The 23,078-nt window shown below is 42.3% G+C and overlaps 2 protein-coding genes across 3 annotated transcripts in view; one reads left to right on the top strand and one right to left on the bottom strand.

Moving 5' to 3' along the window:
* PACC1 (proton activated chloride channel 1) overlaps positions 1-7,265 on the top strand; it is a 35,153-nt gene extending 27,888 nt beyond the window's left edge. The window contains exons 5-8 of one of the 2 annotated variants that reach the window (XM_080647934.1): positions 1,030-1,172; positions 1,541-1,685; positions 4,401-4,508; positions 6,288-7,265. In XM_080647934.1, coding sequence (XP_080504060.1) covers positions 1,030-1,172; positions 1,541-1,685; positions 4,401-4,508; positions 6,288-6,449 — 558 coding nt within the window. In that variant the 3' untranslated portion in view covers positions 6,450-7,265. The remainder of the gene's footprint in view (positions 1-1,029; positions 1,173-1,540; positions 1,686-4,400; positions 4,509-6,287) is intronic. The other variant, XM_080647935.1, reaches the window with a different exon arrangement.
* A 550-nt stretch (positions 7,266-7,815) lies between these two features.
* The window catches only part of PPP2R5A (protein phosphatase 2 regulatory subunit B'alpha), a 76,730-nt gene continuing 61,467 nt past the window's right edge, over positions 7,816-23,078 (bottom strand). The window contains exons 9-13 of the mRNA XM_080647933.1: positions 19,686-19,736; positions 19,344-19,463; positions 19,131-19,258; positions 18,225-18,326; positions 7,816-9,976 (exon numbers count right to left, since the gene is read on the bottom strand). Of these exons, the coding sequence (XP_080504059.1) occupies positions 9,844-9,976; positions 18,225-18,326; positions 19,131-19,258; positions 19,344-19,463; positions 19,686-19,736 (534 nt within the window). The 3' untranslated portion in view covers positions 7,816-9,843. The remainder of the gene's footprint in view (positions 9,977-18,224; positions 18,327-19,130; positions 19,259-19,343; positions 19,464-19,685; positions 19,737-23,078) is intronic.

The raw sequence follows: 23,078 nt of genomic DNA, 5'->3' as shown, positions 1-23,078 counted from the left end.
AAACCTTGGGATAAGGCTGCAATAACCAGAAGTGGAGCGACAGTATTAACCTCAGTTAGAAAGGAGTTCCGGGTGCAAAGGGCGAAAAGAGGGATGTTTAATATGGATAAGGGTTCAACTCCACCACTCTTCACGGAAAAGATTTAACGGTCACCCATCTATCATTACGTGCAAAGCAGCCTCCCAGTTTATTTTTTAGGCAAAACCTCTTAGAATAAAAAGTACCATGACCCCAGAGCATGTGTAACACTTCTCAGAAACTCACAGATCGGGTAGACAGAAAGTAAGGGCAACGATCGAAAAGCGCAGTGTGTGTGAGCGAGTGTCTCTCGGTGCCTGACACAGTATCTTAGATCCTCTTCAGGTATCTTAGAGCCTTTATAAAAGTCGACGTTAAGATATTTCCCCCAAATTAATCTGTCAATCCAGTATCATCAGTTAAAAGTCCCAGTTGATTTTCCATGGAACTTAAGCTACTTTTAAGGTGCATGAGAAGAGCACACGTACAAAATAGCCAGGTTTGGGGTGAGCAGCCTGACCCAGGTGCCCTGCTCAGTCTGAGGTCACGGCGGGGAGACCCACAGCCATCAAACCTGCATCCCCATTGTGTGGGGGGTGGAGTCAGATCCCTATTTCACACCACAATACAAAACTATCGAAATGTGAAAAAGGTTAGAAAAAGATACTATAAAGAAATATAGGAGAATAGTGATATAATTTTGATTTTCTTTAGCAAACAAAACCCAGAAGCCATAAAAAAAAAGGATTTTCAGATTTCACATCAAATTTAAAACTCCATAAAGCCAATGACATTATGAGCAGAGTTAACCGGAAAGTGGCCGAATGGAAGACGGGAGTCCTGTCCTTTCTCAACCGAGAGCTGCAGCGCCGCCAGCAGTGCGGAGAGTGCAGGCTGCACAGCAGGAGCGGGCGGCGGTCCCCTGCGGCCCCTGGGCTTTCAGGGCCGACCCCCCAGTGTCTGGCCGCGCAGCTCTCCCAGCTGAGATTCCGGCCTCTGTGTCTCCGCAGAAATCCGCCCTGATCGTGCGGGGGCCGCGGGAAGTGAAGAAGCGGGAGCTGGTCTTCCTCCAGTTCCGCCTGAACCAGAGTAGCGAGGACTTCAGCGCCATCGATTACCTCCTCTTCTCCTCCTTCCAGGAGTTCCTGCACAGGTGGCCTTTCCGGTTCCGCTCTGTCCACTCCAGCCTCGCACAGCCCCGTGGGGTGGGGGTGGGGGTGGGGGGTGCGGGGCGGGGGGAGGCCGGAGGCTAGCCGGCCAGCGGGGCCCTCGGGACTGCTGCAGCCCAGAGTCCTCTGAGGAGCCTTCTCCCATGGGGGCCTTCAGGGATCGGGCCCCGCCTTCAGGTGGGCGACCACTCCCTCTCCATTTGGAAACGCAGGAGCAGAGCTTGGAGGAGGCGGGTGGGAGGCGGCCTGGCGATGCCAGCAAGGAGACCAGTGAAGCAGGGGCTGGAGCGCGTGGGGCCGCGTTGAACCTCCGTCAGGCCTGATGAGCTCGGACCTTTCTCCTCTGCCTCAGCCCAGACAGGGTGGGCTTCATGCAGGCCTGTGAGAGCGCCTCTTCCAGCTGGAAGTTCTCCGGGGGCTTCCGGACCTGGGTCAAGATGTCCCTGGTGGAGACCAAGGAGGAGGACGGGCGGGAAGCAGTGGAGTTCCGGCAGGAGGTCGGTGGCGCCGGGCGGCTCCAGCTGCTGGTCGTGCAGCCTGAGTGGGTGGGGAGCTTCCCCGGGAGGGAGGGGGCCTCTGCGCAGGGTCTGAGGCTGCGCGCGGACCACACAGGAGCTCACGCGTTCTGTAGGCAGTGCCCTTGCCAAGCCTCGCCCTCTGTTCCAGCCAGTCCCAGCACAACACGGGGAGCAGAGAGCCCGGCGGGGTGCGGAGACCAGCACCTGACGCCACCGAGCAAGCCCGGCGCTGAGAGGCTGGCGGCCGCCTAGAGGGTCAGGTTGTTGCAGGGAAGAGAGACTAGATGCAGTGGCTCCTGAGTGTCGTGGGCATGATGGTCCACCGGGATGCAGGGGTAAAATACTAGCTTTCTAAAAAACATGACTTATTTTTATAAAATACATTGCTTTTATGCAAGTTATTCTTTTTCAAAAAATGTCTTTGTTGATTTTAGAGAGCGGAAGGGTGGGGGAGAGAGAGAGAAACATGGAGTGGTTGCCTCTGTAGGCACCCCAACCTGGGATTGACCTACAACCTAGATACGCCCTCGGAATGGGAATCAAATCCGCAACCTTTCGGTGCCCAGGACAATGGTCCAACCAACAGCCACACAGGCCAGAGCTAACTTTCTAATTTATTGATTTGAGAGGGAGAGAGAGAGAAACATCGATTGTTGTTCCCCTTATCTATGCGCTCATTGGTTGCTTTCTGTGTGTGCCCCGGCCAGGGATTGAGCCCAAAACCTCAGTGAATCATTAACCAACTGAGCTCCCCAGCCAGGCCTTTAAAAAGATTTTTTTATAAAAGAGTTTGAGTCAAACTGGCATCATGTCTGGGAGCAATATCTCAAATCCTCCCTCTTTGTGTATTTTTTATCTAATTTTTCTGTTTTTCAGTGTTTTATAATGCATGTAGCAATAGAACATTAATGCTAATGTCACATCACTTCTGAAGTTACAAATATGCTGGGTGCATGCTCGGAAATTTTTCCTAATGGGACCTGTGTTCCTAAGCTTTCACCCCACTGGCCTGGAGCCAGGAGATACGGGGTCTCCAGTCCCCCCCCCCCCAGCCCGCCCCGTGAGAGCCAAGAGGACCTTAGAAAAGGGCATGGCAGTGGGGATCGAGGGGTGGACAGGGGTGTTGGTCAGTGACCACCAAAAGCACGGCCACACCCCTATTGCTTCATCCATTATAAAACATTGAAAAATAGAAAAATTAGATTAAAAAATACACAAAGAGGGAGGATTTGAGATATTGCTCCTGGCATGATGTCAGTTTGACTCAAACTCATTTACAAACTCTTTCGGGCTTCCACCGTGGCAGTGGCTCTCTGCCTCTTGCCTGAGTCCACACCCACACCCACCCACACCCACACCCACACCCACACCTACACCCCCATCCCCACCCACACCTACACCCACACCCCCATCCCCACCCACACCCACACTGCCACCCACACCCCCATCCCCACCCACACCCCCATCCCCATCCCCATCCCCACCCACACCCCGTGTGTCCGTGGCTGGAGCCTGCAGAGGCCGCGAGGAGACGGGCCTGTGCTCACACCCTCTGCTCTTCCTTGGAGCCGGTCCATTTGGACTGGGCTCCAAGGGACAGCGTTGGGAAGCGCTGGGTTGGAGTAGGACCCACTCTGGTCGACGGGGCTGTCCTTGGCCAGAAGCCACGGCTTGTCCGGGTCTGGCCCTTCCTGCGCCGGCTCTTGGGGCTGGGCCAAGTAGGGTTTGGGAAGGGCGTGGAGCCAGGTTTCTTCCTGCCGTAGGATGTAACGGCTCCCAGGGCAATAGGCCCTTACGATATTCCTGGTTTGTAAGATAACGGTCACATCCTGAATTTCTGCTCCCCTTTTCTCCAAGGACGCCAGGCCTTTCTTCTGGGCCCAGCCGCTGAGAAAGGAGCTTGTGTGTGTTCACCTCACAGCGAGGTGCAGTCCCATCCACCAGGCTCTCAGCCGTGGTCTGAACCCACGGGGCCAGCCCCGCCCAGCCAGCCTAGAGGTTTCAGAACGTTTCGTGTGCTTTTTATCACAGTCTCCGTTGGAAGCCTTCGCAGGGCACAGGAGTTGAACACAGTTTAAATGTGTTATGTCAGGTTTTGAAGTTTAAGGTTCTCCCGTGTGTATTGCTTCCTGGGATCCTCTCATGGCTGGTGAGGAAGGCAGAGCAGAGGCAAGGACCAAGGTTCAGATGCTGAGCGCAGCCCTCCGGGCTGGGGCTGGGCTTCGGTCTGCTCTGGCTGACACCAGGCAGACCCGTCGGTCATGGGCAGCGGGATCGCCCCGTACCACCACTCACGGTTCACGGAACACTTGCCACGTGGGTCCAGGCGGCACTTGTCCCCGTAGACTCAAAGGTTAACGTGCGCAGCTCTTAGGATTGAGTATTTTGAAGTTTAGGATTTTATGGCTTTTAATTGTGAGTCTTACACAGTCTTACACTTTGAATATGATGTAATCAGTGACGATCCAAAAACACCTATTGTACATCCCAAATCCTACTCGTTCCCCAAAGAACTGTGGAAACCACAGGAAGGCCCGGGCTCTGGTGCCGGTAGCGTCAGGGTGTTGTATGGATGAGACTTGGGGCTCTCTCCTCCCAAGGTGGTGTGAGGAGAGCCATGGTCTGAGACCCCCTGGCCATGCTTCCCTTCCCCGTGGCCCCGGCCGGGTGACAGTTTCTCTCCTCTGTTCCTAGACGAGTGTGGTCAACTACATTGACCAAAGGCCGGCCTCGGAGAAAAGCGCCCAGCTGTTTTTTGTGGTCTTTGAGTGGAAAGATCCTTTCATCCAGAAAGTGCAAGATGTGAGTATTGTTTAAGATGGAGAGGCAGGTGGGCTCCGCCTGCAGGCTCTCCATCTCCCTTCCTAGCCCAGGTCAGTTGTGTTGGTGGCGTTCGTGGTCTGTGTCATTGTGTTTAACTGGTCTCGTCTTCATCACTAGACTGTGGCCCCAGGAAGGTGGGGACTTTGTCTTCTGTTCATCATTTATTTGGTGTCTAACACCGTGCCTGGCACAGAGGAGCTGCTTAGTGGTAATATTAATTTTTTAAAAAAATATATTTTTATTGATTTCAGAGAGGAAGGAAGAAGGAGAGAGAGAGAAACATCAATGATGAGAGAGAATCATTGATCGGCTGCCTCCTGCACACCCCCCCCCGGGGATCGAGCCTGCAACCCAGGCATGTGCCCTTGGCTGGAATCGAACCCGGGCCCTTCAGTCCGCAGGCCGATGCTCCATCCACTGAGCCAAGCCGACCAGGGCGGTAATATTAATTGAATGACCTGAGTAGAAAGCGTTGAGCTACTGTCTCAATTACTGCTATTTGGAAACCATTCTGTTTAAATGGTTGTCTGTAGGATGAGAACTTATTTGTGATAAGAGAGAACAGAAAGGTACAAATAAAAAATTAACAGTGTCAGTTAATGCCAAATTCTCAGGCCGAAGGGGCACTAATGACACAGCTTTGCCAAAGGAGCATTCGTGAGACGCCATCCACCAGAGCCAGTCCCAGAAACACGGATGGGCTTCAGCTCATCACAGAATGTCCTGACGTGGCCGTGCTCGGGGAGGGCACTTCAGAGCCGGACTGACACAGGGAGGGTCTCTGTGACGCGGGCGTGCTCCACGGCCACCCACCCCCACCGTTACCCGTGCACTGGCCAGGCTGTGCGAGGCTTTGGGAATCAGGACTCCGAGTAGAGGAGTAAACGCCTTCAGCTCTGCACGTAAATCAAGTGATGAGACATTTTTAACCTGTATTCAGTGGGAGGTGCCTGTAATGGGCCGGTGCTCAAGGCCTCCTCACGCTCTCACTCAGCTTCACAACAGTCCCCAACAGTGGAGGCGATGCAGCCACCCAAGGTTCGGGTGGTCTGAGGTCGCCCTGCTAGACTGAACGGTGCTCTGTACCAGGATGGGGATCTCGGAAATCCAAATAGGACGTCGGCCGTGGGGAGTTGAACGTTTCCGGAGGGAGCCACCTGTGGCTGTGAAGGGACTAATCCCTGTCAGGCAGTGCCTCTCCAAGGAGACGGTGGGGTAAATATCCGCTACGTCGGAGGGTTGGGCTGAGTGAGCAGAGAAAGGCTCGGAGGAGCTGGGAGGATTAGTAGCTCTCGGCAGGAGGAAAGCATGCAGGCGGGGAAGGGGGCACAGCCTGGGGGCAGGGGCCCCCAGGGGAGTGTGGGAGGATGGCCATTGGACTGGACGGGAGAGGTGTGAGTCACTACGGGAGGGGAGGAAAACAAGAGGAGCTGCTCTTCTTACAGGTTTAGTTTTGGAGAAATTGGTCTTAAAGCAAGGCCACCGATTGCGGACCAAGAACATGAAAACTCAGTACTAAGTATCTCACTTGCGCATGGCTATCTTAAAACGTTTTTTCTTTCAGAATCACTTCGTTGTAGGGAGGGCTTAGTGTTTTCTCTCCTCACACTGAACTGTGGACATGCAAGTATGACGCAAGTGTGGAGTTACGACAATTTTAGAACCCAGGTGGTTTTCTCATCACCCCATTGATACTAATATCACCTAAGAATCAAAGCTGAAGCAAACTAATAAACTTGAGTTGGTTCTGTCTTACAGATAATCACAGCCAATCCCTGGAACACAATTGCTCTTCTCTGTGGGGCCTTCTTGGCATTATTTAAAGCAGCAGAGTTTGCCAAACTGAGTGTGAAGTGGATGATCAAAATTAGGAAGAGATACCTTAAAAAAAGAGGTCAGGCAACGAACCACATAAGCTGAAGCCACCTTGTCCATGGAACTGCCCATGTTAATGGAGGTTCTCACCACTTCCACTTTGATAAACTGAGCTACCGGCACTCTTGAACTCACCTGGAGAGACGGGCCTGCTGGGAGGAGCCGATGGGGAACAGATCCAGTGGATGGCCTTCACGTTATTTAAGTACTTAAATTATTAAGGAAGTTTTGCCTAGGACATACGAATAGGGTTTGTGGAAGATGGAACTAGGGCTGGTTTCTGAAGGTTTGTCGACGCTGCCTTTGGTTTGGTGTATAGCTCAGCTACAACAGGCTCTTAAGGCTCTGCTGTTTACCTGGGGTTTCCCCTGAGGTTTTTAAGTGAATGGACGAGGGTGTGGCTATGGAGATGTGTAGGTCACGCTTTGAAACCTGAGCACTTTACACAAAGAATGGCAAATACGTCTTTGGCATCGTCTGCCGTTTTGTTGTCCGGTCTCTGACAAGTTTTCTCCTTTGTTAAATGTTAAATGAGACTTTTAAAGCTAATACGGTAATTAGATATCCTGTGGACTAACTAGCCATCTATCTGGTTAGAGTTTTTGTTGATGCAGGTATAAGAGTTTAGAGTGATTAACACGCAAAAGCACTAGTGTGAATGTACAGAGTTAGGTGCCTATTCAATGTATTTTGATGATTTCATTAACAGGTAAATAAAAGTTAGGTTAATACAAAAGGAATCAGTGTGCCAGTATGAATATCTGTTAAATCAGTAGGCACCAGTACACTTTCCTTCTGTGGCCTCCAAATAAAAGGCGGTGTGAGCCTGGACTCCTGAGATGGATGGATCTGGACCCCGAGGTACGTTCTGACTGCGCCCAGGGAAGGGTAGGGTGGGCAGGACAGTTGATGGGAAGAGAGATGGCTCAAGCCTCATGAATCAGCTGTTAACTCTACAAAACCACCTGAGTATTTTTCACATGGTAGCCATTGGCTGATTTAAGGTTATAAAATTGTTTCCAGAGTTTTAAATTATTTACATGCCCTTTGCATCCAAAGAGGACTTGGTAGCATTTCCTGAATTTCATAATCTGCCTTTAGGTAACTCAAATGTGTGACTGGGTATTTTTTTAAAATCTCATGTCTAATTTAGTAGCAAGAAGCTGGTTTTGGCTGAATTATTAAACGTGAACTTGTGTACAGAAATATTCCCTGCTGCTTTTCTATGCCATAGAGCAGCCGTCGCCAACCTTTCAGACCTCACGGACCACTGGTTGGTGACCACTGCCATAGAGCATGCAAATTCAAACTTTAGCCTCGGTCTCATCTCTAAAAATCTTGCTGTAAGGCAAATGCAAAGCCAGGTATAAAAGCATACATTAACAGTATTGAAAACCAGGTGTGTATTCTTGAAGTATCTCTGAAAATGACCACCACTTTAATATTAGTTAATATTTATAAAATGGCTAATAAAATTTGCCCCAGTGAACAACCTAAAAGGGAATTTTCTATATTGTGGAAAGTTGAGACCTCTTAATTGTGCTTTAGAGTAAGTAGATAATTAGGAAGTGAGCAGTTTTAACTCATCAAAAAAAAAACTAACAACTACTGGCTGCAGCCTGGCCGCTCTTCAGTAAAAGACGCGCGCGCCTGAACCTTCCACAAAATGGACGGTTAGCCCCAACGTTCCCTTTCTGGGAAGGCTTGCCTCTCATTCTTGTTCCGCAGTAGGATCGCCCTTCTACCTGTGCCGCCCCAGGGTTAGTGCGGAGGATCTGGCAAGAGCACGGTGATCTGGACGTCTCAGTAAGGTGCCGCTTGAGAACAGCGAAGTAGGAGCCACACACTGAAGAGGAAGCGTTCTCGGAGCCACAGCGAGCGACGGGCTGCTTTTACAAGGACCTGGGAACAGCGTGCAGAGCCTGTGCTGGAGCTCTTCGTGGGTGTGAAAGGGTGGAATCGGACGCCAGGCGTTGAAAACGTTGAGAACGCCCGACTTCTGATTCTGTACAATCTCCTTGCCCCTCACAAAAACTGCAGTTATTTATTACAGATTTTCAGCATTTATCCTCCTGGTCTGTTTTAATTAAAACTAACATTTAAGGTAAGTTAAATTCACCCTCTGAACATAAGACATGAAGGCTAGCCTAAAACTTGGGAGTTTTATGCAGACAGTCTGTAAAACAGGTACACTTTGGTGAATGGATGGAACACTCAATTTGGCACCGTCTTCCTATTTTTTTAGACTGTACCCTGCAACTTGCCTTAAACTTCCCTATATATACACATATGTATGAATGATGTATGTATATATATGTATAAGGGGGGCAGCTTCTGAATGCCTAAACTTAGAGCTGAAAAAAGCAGTGATGAGATAAGGCAAAATACAAACATAGACTTTATTAAATGCTGCTCAATCCCCCAGTGAAGATCTTTCATTACAAAACAGTTTTCCACACAACTGCAAGTTAAGAGTTTGGAATGGTACTCTGATAACAAAATGCATGAGAAATACTTGACCAAGTAAAAACATACAGGACTCCTATAGTCAACCTTCTTAGAACCCTACAGAAGCCAACTGCAGTGCCTTTAAGTAAAGCCAGGCAGGGACAAGGAGCGCTCTGCATCACCACACTGGGACTCGAGGCCTCCATCAGGAGGGACTGGAGCAGGGCAGGTGCTGAGGGCTGGAAGGGCCCTGCCTTCAGCCGGGGGAAGGGGAGGAGAGGAGTGAACTGAGAGGCAGCCTGCGTGTTCACCTGCGCTGCCTCCACTGATCTGTGCTCATGTTCGGGAGTTGCAGGTAAGGGGGATACTCAAGAGGAGCAATCTGAAGAATTTGGTTTACTTTTCTAGCTTTTATTTATAGTTTGTGCTTTAAAAAGCCTGGAGATTTAAGTTTTTTTGCTCAAATTCCAGAGTACAGTAATATTTCTAATGAAGGGAGGCTTTTGGCAGGTAATTCCCCCCGTCATATTTCTGAGAGGGACAAAGAGAAAGGTGAGGATTATACCTTAGTTTTATTTAGGAAATACTTTTTTCCTAGGATGTAACTAAGGTCTGCAGCAATGTGAAAAGCACATTATAAAAGGGAAAAATATACAGAGCAGACTACTGGATCTATGTGCAACACAATCAAAATAGAATTCAAGTCATAATTCTTACCACTCCCATAATTATCTCACTCATATTATAGATGATAAAGTTCATTTCTGTGAAACTTCAGATGTGACACAATAAATCAATGATTAGACAAATGTTACAATATACTGTGGCCATGATATAGCACAGGGCTATGTTTAGTCCATGTATTTTTTTCATTTACAGTTGCCAGAAAAAAATTGGCCTTTTAATTATACTGATGAGGTTTCATGATTTTTACATTTTTAAAAAAATTGTACAAAACTGTGCCTATCCAACAGAGGCGGCATGTTTCTCTTTATTCATCACTTGCATTGCTGAGAATACTGTGCATGTTGTAAGCACTGTTCTGGTTTTCTAGAGCTTTCTTTAGTTTTAGCTCCTCTAATTTTTTCCATAATTCTTCACGTTCCAATTCCTTCTTTTTCTCTCTGTAGATAAAGCAAAATCTTATTTCAGAACTGAAGAACACAGTTTGGCAGTTTGCTAGAAAACACTGTTCATCCACATTGCACTTCAATCCCTCTACTAAGATGTTTGAGGACAACCACCTGGAGCAGGAGAGTTACTCGTCGTCACTCTCATCTGTTTTTCTGTACCAAACAAAAGTTACTACTTGCTTTACCTCTTCTACATATTATCTCTATCACCACCATGCCCACTATATCATTGGTGCTTTACAGTTAAAAAAATACTTTATTGAAAAAAAATTGTCAATTATAGTTGACATACAAAAGTGTATTAGTTTCAGGTGGACAACATAGTTTTTGGACATTTATATAACTTATGAAGTGATCACCCTGGTAAGTCTAGTACCCACCTGACAACCGACGTAGTTATTTTACTGACTACATTCCCTATGCTGCACTTTACACCCCTGTGACTGTTTTATAACTGGCAATTCCTACTTAATCCCTTCACCGTTTTCACCATTCCCCCAAACACCCTCTCATCTGGCAGCCATCAGTGTGTTCTCTGCATTTATGAAACCATTTATTTTGTGTGTTTTTTTTTTGATTCCACATATATAGGAAAACCAGATGTATGTGTCTTTATCTGACACAATTCACCTAGCATAATACCCTCTAGGTCCATCCTTGTTGTTGTAAATGGTAAGATTTTATTATTTTTTTATGGCTGAGTAATATTCCATTGTATAAAACCATTATCTTTTCCCACTTGACTTAAACGTTGCTATTTTACATCTTTTCGAAATGGCATTTTGGATTTGTCTGGATATATGAAAGTAGAATTGATGGGTCATATGTTTATTTTTAATTGAGAAATATCCATATTCTTTTCCATAGTGGCCGCACCAATTTACAATCCCAACAGAGCACATGATTCTTCTTCTTGGGTTCTTCCTCCACTCCAGTGGGGACCCTAGACTCAGGCACATGAAGCCATGTCACCAGCCACCACGAATCATCCATGTTTGCGTAGAATTTCCTAGTTTTCAAAGGAATTTCTCTATATCACATCCTCTCCAATGCTTGGTTGTCAATTTATTGATGATAACCCTTCCGATAGGTGTGAGGTGGTTTATCTCCTTGTGGTTTTAATTTGCATTTCCCTGATGTTGAGCATCTTTTCCTTTGTCTGTTGGCCATCTGTATGTGTTCTTGGGACAATTTCTATTCAAGTCCTCCATCCTTTGTGTGTGTGTTAAATGGTATGAATTCCTTATGTAGTTTAGATTTTAACCCCTTATTGGATGTATCATAGGCAAATATCTTCTATTCAGTAGGTGTTTTTTTATTTTTATTTTGATGTACATACTTTTCTCTTGCTAGAGGAGACATATCCAAATATTACTAAGACAATGTCAAAGGGCTTACTTCCTATGTTTTCTTCTATGAGTTTTATGGTTTTGGGTCTTAAAATCCATTTTGAATTTATTCTTCTATATGGTATAAGAAAGTGACCCAGTTTTATTCTTTTGTGTCTGTCCAGTTTTCCCAGTATCATTTTTTAAAGAATGTGGCATTACTCCATTGCATATTTTTGCTTCTTTTATTATAATTGGCCATATAGGTGTCATTTATTTCTGGGCTCTTTAACCTGTTCCATTGATCTGTTTTTTCATGCCAGTAGCATCCTGTTTTAATTACTATAGTCTTGTAGTATAGTTTATTAGGTAGCATGACACCTCCAACTTTATTCTTCTTTCAAGATTTCTTTGGGTCCTTGTAGTTGTATATAAATTTTAGGATTATTTGTTCTAGTTCTGTGAAAAATGCCATTGGTATTTTGATAGAAACTGCTCCTCTATGAGCATAGTATATCCTTCCATTTATTTGTATCTTTTCCAATTTCTTTCTTGAGTGTCTTAGTTTTCTGAGTACAGGTCTTATACTTCTTTGGTGAAATTTATTCCTAGATATTTTATCCTTTTTAATGCATTTGTAAGTGGGATTGTTTTCTTATGCAACCGATTTCTCAGCATTAATTTTGTATCTTTCTACTTTAGTTCTAATAGTTTTTTGGTGGATTCTTTAGGGTGCTCTCTATATAGTATGTCATCTGCAAATAATGACAGTTTTACTTCTTCCTTTGCAATTTGGATGCCTCTTATTTGCTTGTCTTATTGCTGTGGCTAGGACTTCCAATATTATGTTCAATAAAAGTGGGGTAAGTAGACATCTTTGTCTTGTTCCTGATCTTAAAGAAAAAGCATTTAGCTTTGCACCACTGAGTATGATATTAGCTGTTGGTTTGCCATATATGGCCTTTCTTAGGTTGAGGTGTGTTCCCTCTACCCCACTTTGCTGAGAGTTTTTATCAAATGCTTTTTCTGCATCTACTGATATGATCATGATTTTTATCCTTCATTTTATGTGGTATATCACGTGATTTACAAGTGTGGAATTATCCTTGTATCCTAGGATGAATCCCACTTGATCATGGTGCCTGATCTTTACAATGCGTCAGGGAATTCAGTTTTCTAATTTTTTAAAAATTGATTTCAGAGAGGAAAGGACAGAGATAGAAACATTGATTGGCTGCCTCCTGCACATCCCCTACAGGGGGGGAGTGGGGTGGGAGGGGGGCAGGCAGGATTGAGCCGCAACCTGGGCATGTGCCCTTGGCCAGAATCCAATCGAACCTGGGTCCCTTTAGTCCCCAGGCTGACGCTCTATTCACTGAGCCAAACTGGCTAGGGCTCAGTTTTCTAATATTTTGTTAAGGATTTTTTACATCTAGGCTCATCAGGGCTATTGGCCTATACTTTTGTTGTTGTGTCTTTGTCTGGTTTGGGAATCAGAATAATGCTGGCTTTATAAAACAAGCTTGGGAGCTTTCTCTCACCTTCAATTTTTTTTTAAATAGTTTGAGGGTGGTAATTCTTTGAATGTTTGGTAAAATTCACCTGTGAAGTCATCTGGTTCAGAACTTGTTTGTTGGGAGTTTTTTTTTTTTGTTGTTTTGTTTTTTACTGCTTTGATTTCATTGGTTGTAATCAGTCTGTTCAGATTTTGTTTCTTCAGAATTCAGTCTGAAGATTGTATGTTTCTAGGAATTTATCCATTTCTTCCAGATTGTCTCTAATTTGCTGGCACCTAGTTGTTCATAGTATTTTTTAAAAATATTTTTAAAATTGATTTTTAGAGGAAGAAAAAGGGAGAGAGAAAAACACTGATTGGCTGTCTCCTGCATGCCCCTTACCAAGGATAGAACCCGCAACCGTGCATGTGCCCTGAATGGGAATTGAACTGACCATCTTTCAGGGCATGGGATGATGCCCTACCACCTGAGCCACACCAGCCAGGGCCACAGCATTTTCTTTTAATCCTTTACATTTCTATGGTATCAGCTGTCACTTCTCATTCATTTGGGTTTTCTTTTCTTCCTTAATGAGTTCAGTTAAAGGTTTATCAATTTTATGTTTTCAAAGAGTAGCTCTTGGTTTCATTGATCTGTTTTTTTAAACTTTATTTCTGCTCAGGTCTTTATTATTTCCTTCTTCCTGCTCACTTTGGATTTTGTTTGTTCTGTTTTCTGATTCCTTTAAAGTATTAGGTTAGATAGCTTATTTGAGGGTTTTTTTTCATGAGGTAGACCTATATTGCCATGAATTTCCTTAGAACTGCTATATCCCATAGATTTGGGGTCACTGTGTTTTCATTTGTCTCAGGGCATCTTTTTTTTTTTTTTTTTTTTTTTTTTTGTCTTGATCTTGTCAATAGTATTTAGCCTCTATGTATTTGTGTTTTCCAGTTTCCTTCTTATAATTGATTTCTAACTTCATACCATAGTGATCCAAGAAGATACTTGATATTATTTCAATCTTAAATTTATTGAGACATGTTTTGCATCCTAACATGTGGCCTATCCTGGAAAACAGTCCATGTGCACTTGAAAAGAACGTATATTCTGCTGCTTTGGGTGAAATGATCTAAACATATTAATCAAATCCATTTGGTTTGTCATTTAAGCGCCGCTTCCTTGTCGATTTTCTGTCTGGATGATCTATCCATTGATGTCAATAGGGTGTTAAAGTCCCCTACTATGTCTGTGTTACTATCTTTCCTTTCATGTCCACCAATATTTGCTTTATATATTTTAGGTGCTCCTACACTGGATGTGAAAACATTTATTACAAGGGTTATAGTCTCTTTTTATATTGGTCCTATTAGCATTATGAAATGTCCTTCTTTGTCTCTTGTTATAGCCTTGGTTTTAAAGTCTATTTTTCTAAGTATTGCTACCTTTTTTTTTTTTTTTTTTTTGCATTACCATTTTGAATGAAATGTCTTTTTCCATTTTACTTTCAGTCTCCATGTGCCATTTGATCAGAAGTGGGTTTCTCATGGGCAGCATATGTATGGGTCTTGTTTTCTTACCTTTCAGCCACCATATGTCTTTTGATTGGAGCACTTAATCCATTTACATTTAAAGTAATTATTGATAGGTACTGGTTACTGCCATTTTATTATTCACATTTTTTATCCTACTACCCCTCTTTCTTAAAGAAGTCCCTCTAACATTTCTTGTATTACTAGTTTGGCAGTGATGAACTCTTTTAGCTTTTTTTTTTTTTTTTTTTCTGGGAAGCTCTTTATCTGTCCTACAATTTTACTTTATTTCATTTTTTTAAAATGGCTGCTCTGATGTCTTTTCAGAGAGGAAGGGAGAGAGAGCTAGAAACATCAATGATGAGAATCATTGATCAGCTGCCTCCTGCACACCCCCACTGGGGATTCGAACCTGCAATATAGGCATGTGCCCTTGACCAGAATTGAACCCAGGACCCTTCAGGCCGCAGACCGATGCTCTATCCACTGGGCCAAACCAGCTAGGGCTGTCTTACTATTTTAAATGATATCCTTGCAGGGTAGGTCCTTGCTTTTTATCACTTTAAGTATTTCATGCCAATCCCTCTGGCCTGCAAAGTTTCTGTTGAGAAATCAGTTGACAGTCTTGAGAGCTCCCTTGCATGCAACTCACTGCTCTTAAGATTCTCTTTTATCTTTTAACCTTTTAAATTATAATGGTCTTTTTTAAAATCCTCACCTGAGGATATGTTTTATTGAGCTTTTTTGGAGAGGAAGGGGGGGGGGCAGGGAGAAACATCTATCAGTTGCCTCCCATATGGGCCCCTACTAGGAATTGAACTGGCAACTTTTTGGTGTTCTCCAACCGAGCCACCCAACCAAGGCTATGATGTGTCTTTATGTGGAACTCTGGGATTAATATGACTATTTCTTTCACCAGGTTAGAGAAGTTTTCAGTCATTTCCTCAAATAGGTTTTTAATCCCTTGCGCTCTTTGTCCCTTGGTACTCCTATGATACAAATGTTATGTTTGATGTTGGTCCAGAGGTCCCTCTCAAACTATTCTCATTTTAAAAATTACTTTTGTGTTCCAATTTGGGTATTTTTTACTGTCTTCCAGATCTCTGATTCATCCCTCTGCTTTTTCTAATCTGTTGTTGATTCCCTGATTCCCCATTCTTCCTATCTCCCATATCTCTCTTCCGAACTTCTCAATGAGTTCATCTATTCTTTCCTTAAGTTCATTGAACATCCCTTGTACTAGTATTTAGAACTCTGCTTCTGGTAGCTTGCATGCCACCATTCGTTTAGTTCTTTACTCCAGTCTTGTCCTATTCTTTTATTTGGTATAGGTTTCTTTTGTCTCATTTTGGCTGGCTGTGTGTGTTTCTTTTTATTAGGTCAATCTATGTCTCACAGTATTGGCAGAGTTATGTAGTAGGTGCCCTGTGGGGCCCTTGAGATGGGTGCTGCAGGGGTGTCCCTTTTTGTGTCCTTCTGTTTTGTCTTGATTGCTGTCGTCATGTCAGTGACTGCAGCAGATAAACTGCTGTGTGGATGCTGACTCCATGTAGCAGGAGCTGCTTCAGTGGAGCTCTGGTGTGAGCTGAGTCTACCCTTCAGGTGTGCTTTTGTGGAGCTGGTTGGGTAGAGATGTTCTGGTTTGAAATGAAGCTGGCCAACAGGTGTCTTGGTTTGGGGAGGGGTAGGGGCTCCAGGACAGGTCCATGTTAGCCATTTGGGGCCAGCTGGTGGGAGCTACAAAGTGATTTGTGGTGGGCTGTCACTTGTGCTGGGTTTGGAGGCATTTGGAAGAGGGTATGCAGCAGACCAAGATTGGCTGCCAGTAGTGCTGGGCAGCACAATGTGAGCTGAAATCTGTGGCTGCTTATTGGAAGCTATGCTCTGAGCTACCATGGCCACAGCTAATTCCCAGCTTGGAGCCACCTAATGGAAATTACAGTGTAAGTTTAGACCAATCCGATTGGTGGTTTGTGGACCTTAAAGTCCACAGTGCAAGCCAAGGCAGATGGCATGGGGCAGAGGTTTTTTTTTAAGTATCTTTATTGTTGAAAGTATTACAGGGAGTCATCCTCCCCCATCCCCCCATTGACTTCCATCACCACGCTATTGTCTGTGTCCATGGGATACGCATATAAATTCTTTTGTTAATCTCGCCCCCCACCACCCCAATGGGGCAGAGTTTTAAGGACTCACCAACGCAGGAGCATGTGGTGTTAGCGAGGTTAATGGAGAGCTCATATTTGGTACCTACCAGTGCTTCCATTTCAGAAAGCTGCTTTGCCCCTCCAAGTCTTACCCTGTAGGTCCCTGGTGCAGGCCCCTAAAGGGGAATGCCTGGGACTTCAGCAGCCCTCTTTCTCACTTGGACATTAATCCCTGCTGGTTTTTACAGCCAGATGTTATGGACATTCCTCCTACCTGCACTGGTGCCCCTCACTCCTGGCGGGGGGGACACCTCTGCAGTCAAGATATCCCTCCCATCAGACTCCTTATTGTGGCTTCTTTATAACCTTGGTTATAAGAGTTCTATTCAGCTAGTCTTTGGGTGGTTCTTGATGATGGTTGTTTTGTGTTTTTTTTTTGATAATTTTAATGTGGGAGAAGGTGAGCACAGTGTTTCTTTAACTGGAAGTCTTGACCAAAGTACTTTTACATGGACCTCTTGTAGTTACTATTATAGTCAAGATCACTCTTCTACATACTGAAAGACTGGCCATGAGGTCAGTCTGAGACCATTTTCAGCTGGAATGTATCACTTTCCTAGGCACTAACCAGTCTGTAACTTGCTCTTTCGTCTCTTACACATCAAATGAAAACTTCAAAGTTCGAATAATTTCTCTCAAAAAAAACCCACAAAAACAAATTCAAACTATTTTATATGTTGTTTCAAGTACTTAATTTCAATTCTGAATATAAGAATGTGGGCTTATAGTTCTGAAGTTATATATGATTTAAGGGGACAGAGGTGTTAATCTATGCAGATTAAGATATAATGATTATTCTTAGTCATGTTTTCTTTCCATTTGTTCCTGGGGCTCAAACTATATACCTAATATATATTCCTGTCTGAAAGAGGGCTATTTAGAAGAGATAATGCATTGACTTAGTTATTGGTAGACTAAGATGGCCTTGAATAAAATTATGCTTTTTCTACTTGGCACAAGAAAACCATGACTAATTGAAATAGACGAGCTTTTCCAAACAGAGTAGGTAATATACCCATTTGAAGTAAATAGTAGCTATTATCCTCAAATGACAGGTGGGCTCAAGTACAGTGGTTACTCCCACCTGAAGTTTGAAATAATATATGAGTGAGAAGTAATTTTTAGATTATTTTGTAATCTATGAAATTTTCAAAAAAAAAAAGAGGTAATCACTAAGCCAAGTTCCTAAATGCTGTGTACTATCTTTCATTCTCTAAAATATATATTACTGCAAGGAACAAAATATTAACAGTACGAATGATAGGCATATCGTTATGTGAGTTCTCTTTTTCCATAAGTGAACTATGCTGACTTTAAAATAGCACCTTGTTTAAATGGGGAGCTTGAAGAGTAAAGCTCAATATGGAAGCCCATGGTGACAACAATGATTTTCATAAATATATAAAAAATCAAATCGTATAAAATAGTACAAAAACCTTGCCGTTCATTTTCATTAGGGTTTTTAGCACATTGCATTCAAGTGCTACGAGACTGAGGAAGTCTAAGGCTCAGAAAGAAACCAACAGAAGATTGCTGATTCACATTAAAATCATAATCTAACCAACCATTAGGGGAAGTTTACCTGGAAATAAAAGTTTGAGACTTTCAAATCATAATGCTTAATGTAATTGATTTTCATTCAGCTAACCTAAAATGTAACTTAAAATGTCAAATACCTTTGTCTTTCAGCTTTGTATGAACTAGTAAGATCATCGAAAAGCTTGCCATTCATTTCCATTAGGGTTTTCAGCACATTGTAAACCAGTGCTACGATGGTCCTAAAACGAAAAATAAGCCAGTGCTGGGTTATTGATGCCTCTAACAGGAAATGTAACACTATCATCTCTGAAAGGAGTTAAATGTTGGCTGGTTCATTCAATCCATTTTAGAGATGAAAAGAGGAAAGGCTACAGTTCACATAGCCAGTGGTGGTAGAGATGGTCTGATTCCAAACCCTGTCCTCACCAATGTATCATGCTCAGATTAAACTTGCACTAAAAATGCTATGGTTAACTTCATGTCTGCTCTCGAGTCTCAAACACCCGAGGAACAGCAGCTTTAAAAGGACACGAACCCAGCTGCTGTGGCTCAGCGCTGACCCAGGAAACAATAGGTCACCAGTAGGGGGCGTGCAGGAGGCAGCCAGTCAATAACGTTTCTCTCTATCCCTCTCCCTTCCTCTAAAAAATCAATAAAAACAAAACGAACATGTCATAGAAGTTATAATATATGTGCCATCTAAGCATCACTTATATGACCTTAAGCACTTCAGCTTCTTCCTGCCATAGTGTTATTAGCAGCAGGTCAACTTGGCATTCGCAGTCATTTGTGCATCTCCACAAATATTAGCTGGGTCTGACCACATACTGGTCTGGTGCAGAATGTCACACTAGAAAGTCCTATCTTCAGGGAGTTTGTAATTTTAAATTCAAATTAAGAACATACAAACACATATATTACATCTTATAAAGGTATATATACTATGTGATGTTAACCTTGGAATAAGTTCCAAATCTGCATAGGCTTTATGTATGAGTTAGGAGAGCAAATGATAAAAAGGTCAAAAAGCCAAAGACACTTACGGATTCCAGTGTTCCTTGGAGATTTTGTACAAACTACCAAACATAATTGGCAGAATTTTATCAATATTCTCCTCAATCAAACTAAGAATATATTCATTATTCCAGAAGTACAATGCCCTTTCTGCAACCTGAAAGAAATATTTATCAATGTCAAAAACAAAAGAGAAAAGAAAAAGGTATAAAATAAAAATGGCTTTGCTGAGTACATCATACCTGAAAATGAGAACTGGATACACACTTAGATATTTGCTTAAAAAGGGGCTCTTCAATTTTTTTGAACTGTGTTGGTTCAATGACATCTAAGATTTCTTCAATTTCTCCTAAAAACATCACCTAGGTTAAAAAAATTTTTTTAAGAAACATGACAAATTATATGATGTTAATATAGAAAACATCAAAAGATTATCTCAGTGGACACAAAAGGACTTGACAGTTATTCTACCAAGTCTCTCTAATCCCGATAGAACAGCTGCTCAGTAGCAGGGACAAAAGAAACATGGTTTATAGCCCTGAGAGCCAGTGTTTTAATGTACTGTTTTATTGAATCAAACCTACCTCTTTCTGGCTGCATGTTTTTGGCCAAAATTTCAGCAATCCTCTGATCACCTGCAAAAGGAAAAGTTTAGCATGTATTTAAGCAATGAAGTTAGTTAATTCCAGGAAATTTTAAGTAATTGTGATTATATCAATATTCATTCTGAAGTATTATCTAAATGTATCCCCAGATTTTATTAATTTTATGTTTACTGAATGCCTTCGTTCCAGATACTGTTCATGATTTTCATAAAGCAGAGAGACCAACATAAAGTTATCAATTAGACATATAAATAAAATTTCAATAGCAGTAAGTGCTACTAAGAAAATAAAAATATAATAACTGCTGGGCTGAGGAGCATACGTTATTTTAGAGAGAAACTAAGGGACAAATAATTCTTATTTAAAACTATTATGAAGCACCAAAAAGCCAGAAAACTCCCCAATTTATTTAATAGCTAGCATAATCTTGACAACCAAATTATAATACAAATTTTTGCAACTAAGTGAATCCAACAGCATATTAACAGAATACTATCTAGCCAATTATAATTTATTCCAGGATGGTTCAACTCATAGTTGTAGATTATATCTCAACAAAATTTGAACAGTTATTTGATATTATTTATTCTGATAAAATTTTAGTAAGAACTAAGAATTTATCAGAAGTCATTATCAGAAAGCATTATACAATGCTTTCTTAGAAACAGGCTGTAAAACTATCTGGGCCTGGTGCTTTTGGAAATAGATCTTTGACAGCCTTTTAGGATTTGTTATAGTTACTGATCTTGTCTAGTAATGAGCACTCATTCAAATTAAAATCGGAGAGAACATTGTGCTGGAGCTAATCCGGTAAGATGAAAAGGTTTTGATGAATAACTTTAGAAAGGAATATCAGAATTATACTTATTTCTCTAAGTATATATTAATTATACATTTTTATAATTTTAAAATAACTATTCCTAAGTGGATAGAAAAAAATTACTAAAATGAGTAGAAAAATTCAATGTATGGCCAGATAAAAATCAATATACCTTTATAAAGTATTAATTAGAATCAAATGAAAAATGCCTTTCATAACAAAAACTAATGTACATAAAGAATACAACTGGTAAGAAATGTTTAAGATTTATACAATGAAAACTACAAAATATCATTGAATATCATGAAAGACTAAGCAGATGATTCAATATTGTACAGATATTTCTCCTATACTTAATCTATAAATTTAATATAATTTCAATCAAATGCCAAATGAATTATTTTCCAAAACTAGAAACACTTATTCTAAAAACTATAAATGTAAAGCAAATAACCATGAATGGGATGGAGGGAGAGGAGGGAAAATTAATGGAATGGAACCTGAACTACTGATATCAGCAACTGAAACAAGATGGTATTAGCATCGAAACTGAGAGAAGAGACATAAAATACAGTTATAACAGACTCGTGTGTGTGTGTATATAGGGTCTAAATATATGACAAAGGTGGCATTTCAGTTCCATGGGAAACAGATGAGTTAGTCAATTAAATAGTAGTACCTAAGACTGGTGGCTCACCATTTAGGGGGGGGAAAAAATGTAGCTCCTTTGGTAGGCTGACTCTTAAAATAATCTCCCAAGATCTTTACTTCTTGAATTCACACTCTTTAATTCTTATGTGTGGGCTGCCCTAGTGACTTCCACTTCACTAGCAGATTCTAAAGCCTTCTCATCTTGCAACTTTGGTAAAGCAACCTGCTATATTTGGAAATGCCCACGTTGACAAGGAATTGAGGGTGGCTGGTAGCCAACAGCCAGCTAGAAACTGAAGCCCTCACTCAGTCCAACAGCACTTAAGGAACTGAATTTTCGACAAATGTGAATTCAGAAGCAGATCCTTCCTCATCTGAGCCTTTATATATGAGACTGGACAACACCTCAATTGCAGCCTTTCTTGTAAGAAACCCTACAGCACAGGACCCAGCTAAGTCATCTCATATGAATCATATCCTGATTCATATGAGATAATGTTTGTTTTAAGCCATTAAATTTTTAAATGTTATTCAGCAATAGAAAACTAATGCAGTTCCTTACCCTTGTCACACACAAATTTCGATTTCAGATGGTGTGTGTGTATACCCTAATCCTAGATTCTATGAATGTGATTTATTTGGAAATTGGATCTTTACAGATATAATTAAAGATCTCAATATAAAGTCACCCTAGGTTATTTGGGTGGGCCCTAAATCCAACAACAAGTGTCCTTTCAAGAGACACAGAGACAGAAGAGGCGATGGGAGATTGGAGCGATGCAGCCACAAGCCAAGGAAAACCTGGAGACACCAGAAACTGGAAGAGGCAAGGAAGGGACTTTCCCTGGGTTTAATCACAAGGAACAACAGCCTGTAATAATTGGAATCGAGAGTCTAGGTCAGTGGTCGGCAAACTCATTAGTCAACAGAGCGGCAAACCGCAGCTCACGAGCCGCAGTTTGCTGCTCTATTGACTAATAAGTTTGCCGACCACTGGACTAGACTAAATGTTACCGTGTAGTTGGAAGCTGTGAGGATTAGGCAATTGTGGCATATTGTGTGCAAAGAGGTAAAGGGTAGTATATGACAGTGGTCGGCAAACTCATTAGTCAACAGAATGGCAAACGCGGCTCTCGAGCCGTGGTTTGCCGACCACTTCCCTAGAGCATCTGGAGGGAATGCAGCCCTGTTGACTGACACCTTGATTTTGGACTTCTGGCCTTCAGAACTGTGAGAGAATTGTTATTTTAAGCCACCAGGTTTGTGGTAATTCGTCATGGCAGTGCTAGGAAACAATTATAGATGGGATAAAGTTTTTATATATAAAAACTAAATCCATAAAATAACCAGAATGAGATACTACAGAATATTTTGATCATCTCAAAGATTTTTCTTAGCATGTCAGTAAGGCCAGAAGCCATAATGATGAATACATTCCACTACATAAAAATTTTTTTTAGTTCTTTAAGGCAAAGTTAAAAACTATATTCAAAATTAAAGAAAAACTTCAAATGGACAAAAAATATTTGCAAAATACAGGAAAAGGATAAAAGTAGGCAAAGGACACAAATATAAATGACCAATAACCATATAAAAGGATGGCTCAATCCCTGTAATAATGAAAAAGCCAATGAAAATTTCATATCTATTAGGCTAACAAATTTTAATATCAGCAAAAATTTTAAGTTAATATCCTGCTAGGGTGAGGGAAAACATTTGTACACACACATTTTTTTTTTGGGTAACAAACACCACAGGACACAGCACAAATCCAACCCCCTAAAACACCCCTTCACCCAGCAACATGACTGTAACAATGAAAACTCTCATAATTCAAGTGCTCATTAATGGAAGATAAAGTATGCTGGGGCAGTGGTTGGCAAACTCATTAGTAAACAGAA

Source organism: Plecotus auritus (genome assembly GCF_963455305.1).
Source record: "Plecotus auritus genome assembly, chromosome: 12".
NCBI lineage: Eukaryota > Metazoa > Chordata > Mammalia > Chiroptera > Vespertilionidae > Plecotus > Plecotus auritus.
This window is presented reverse-complemented; position numbering and strand designations above follow the sequence as displayed.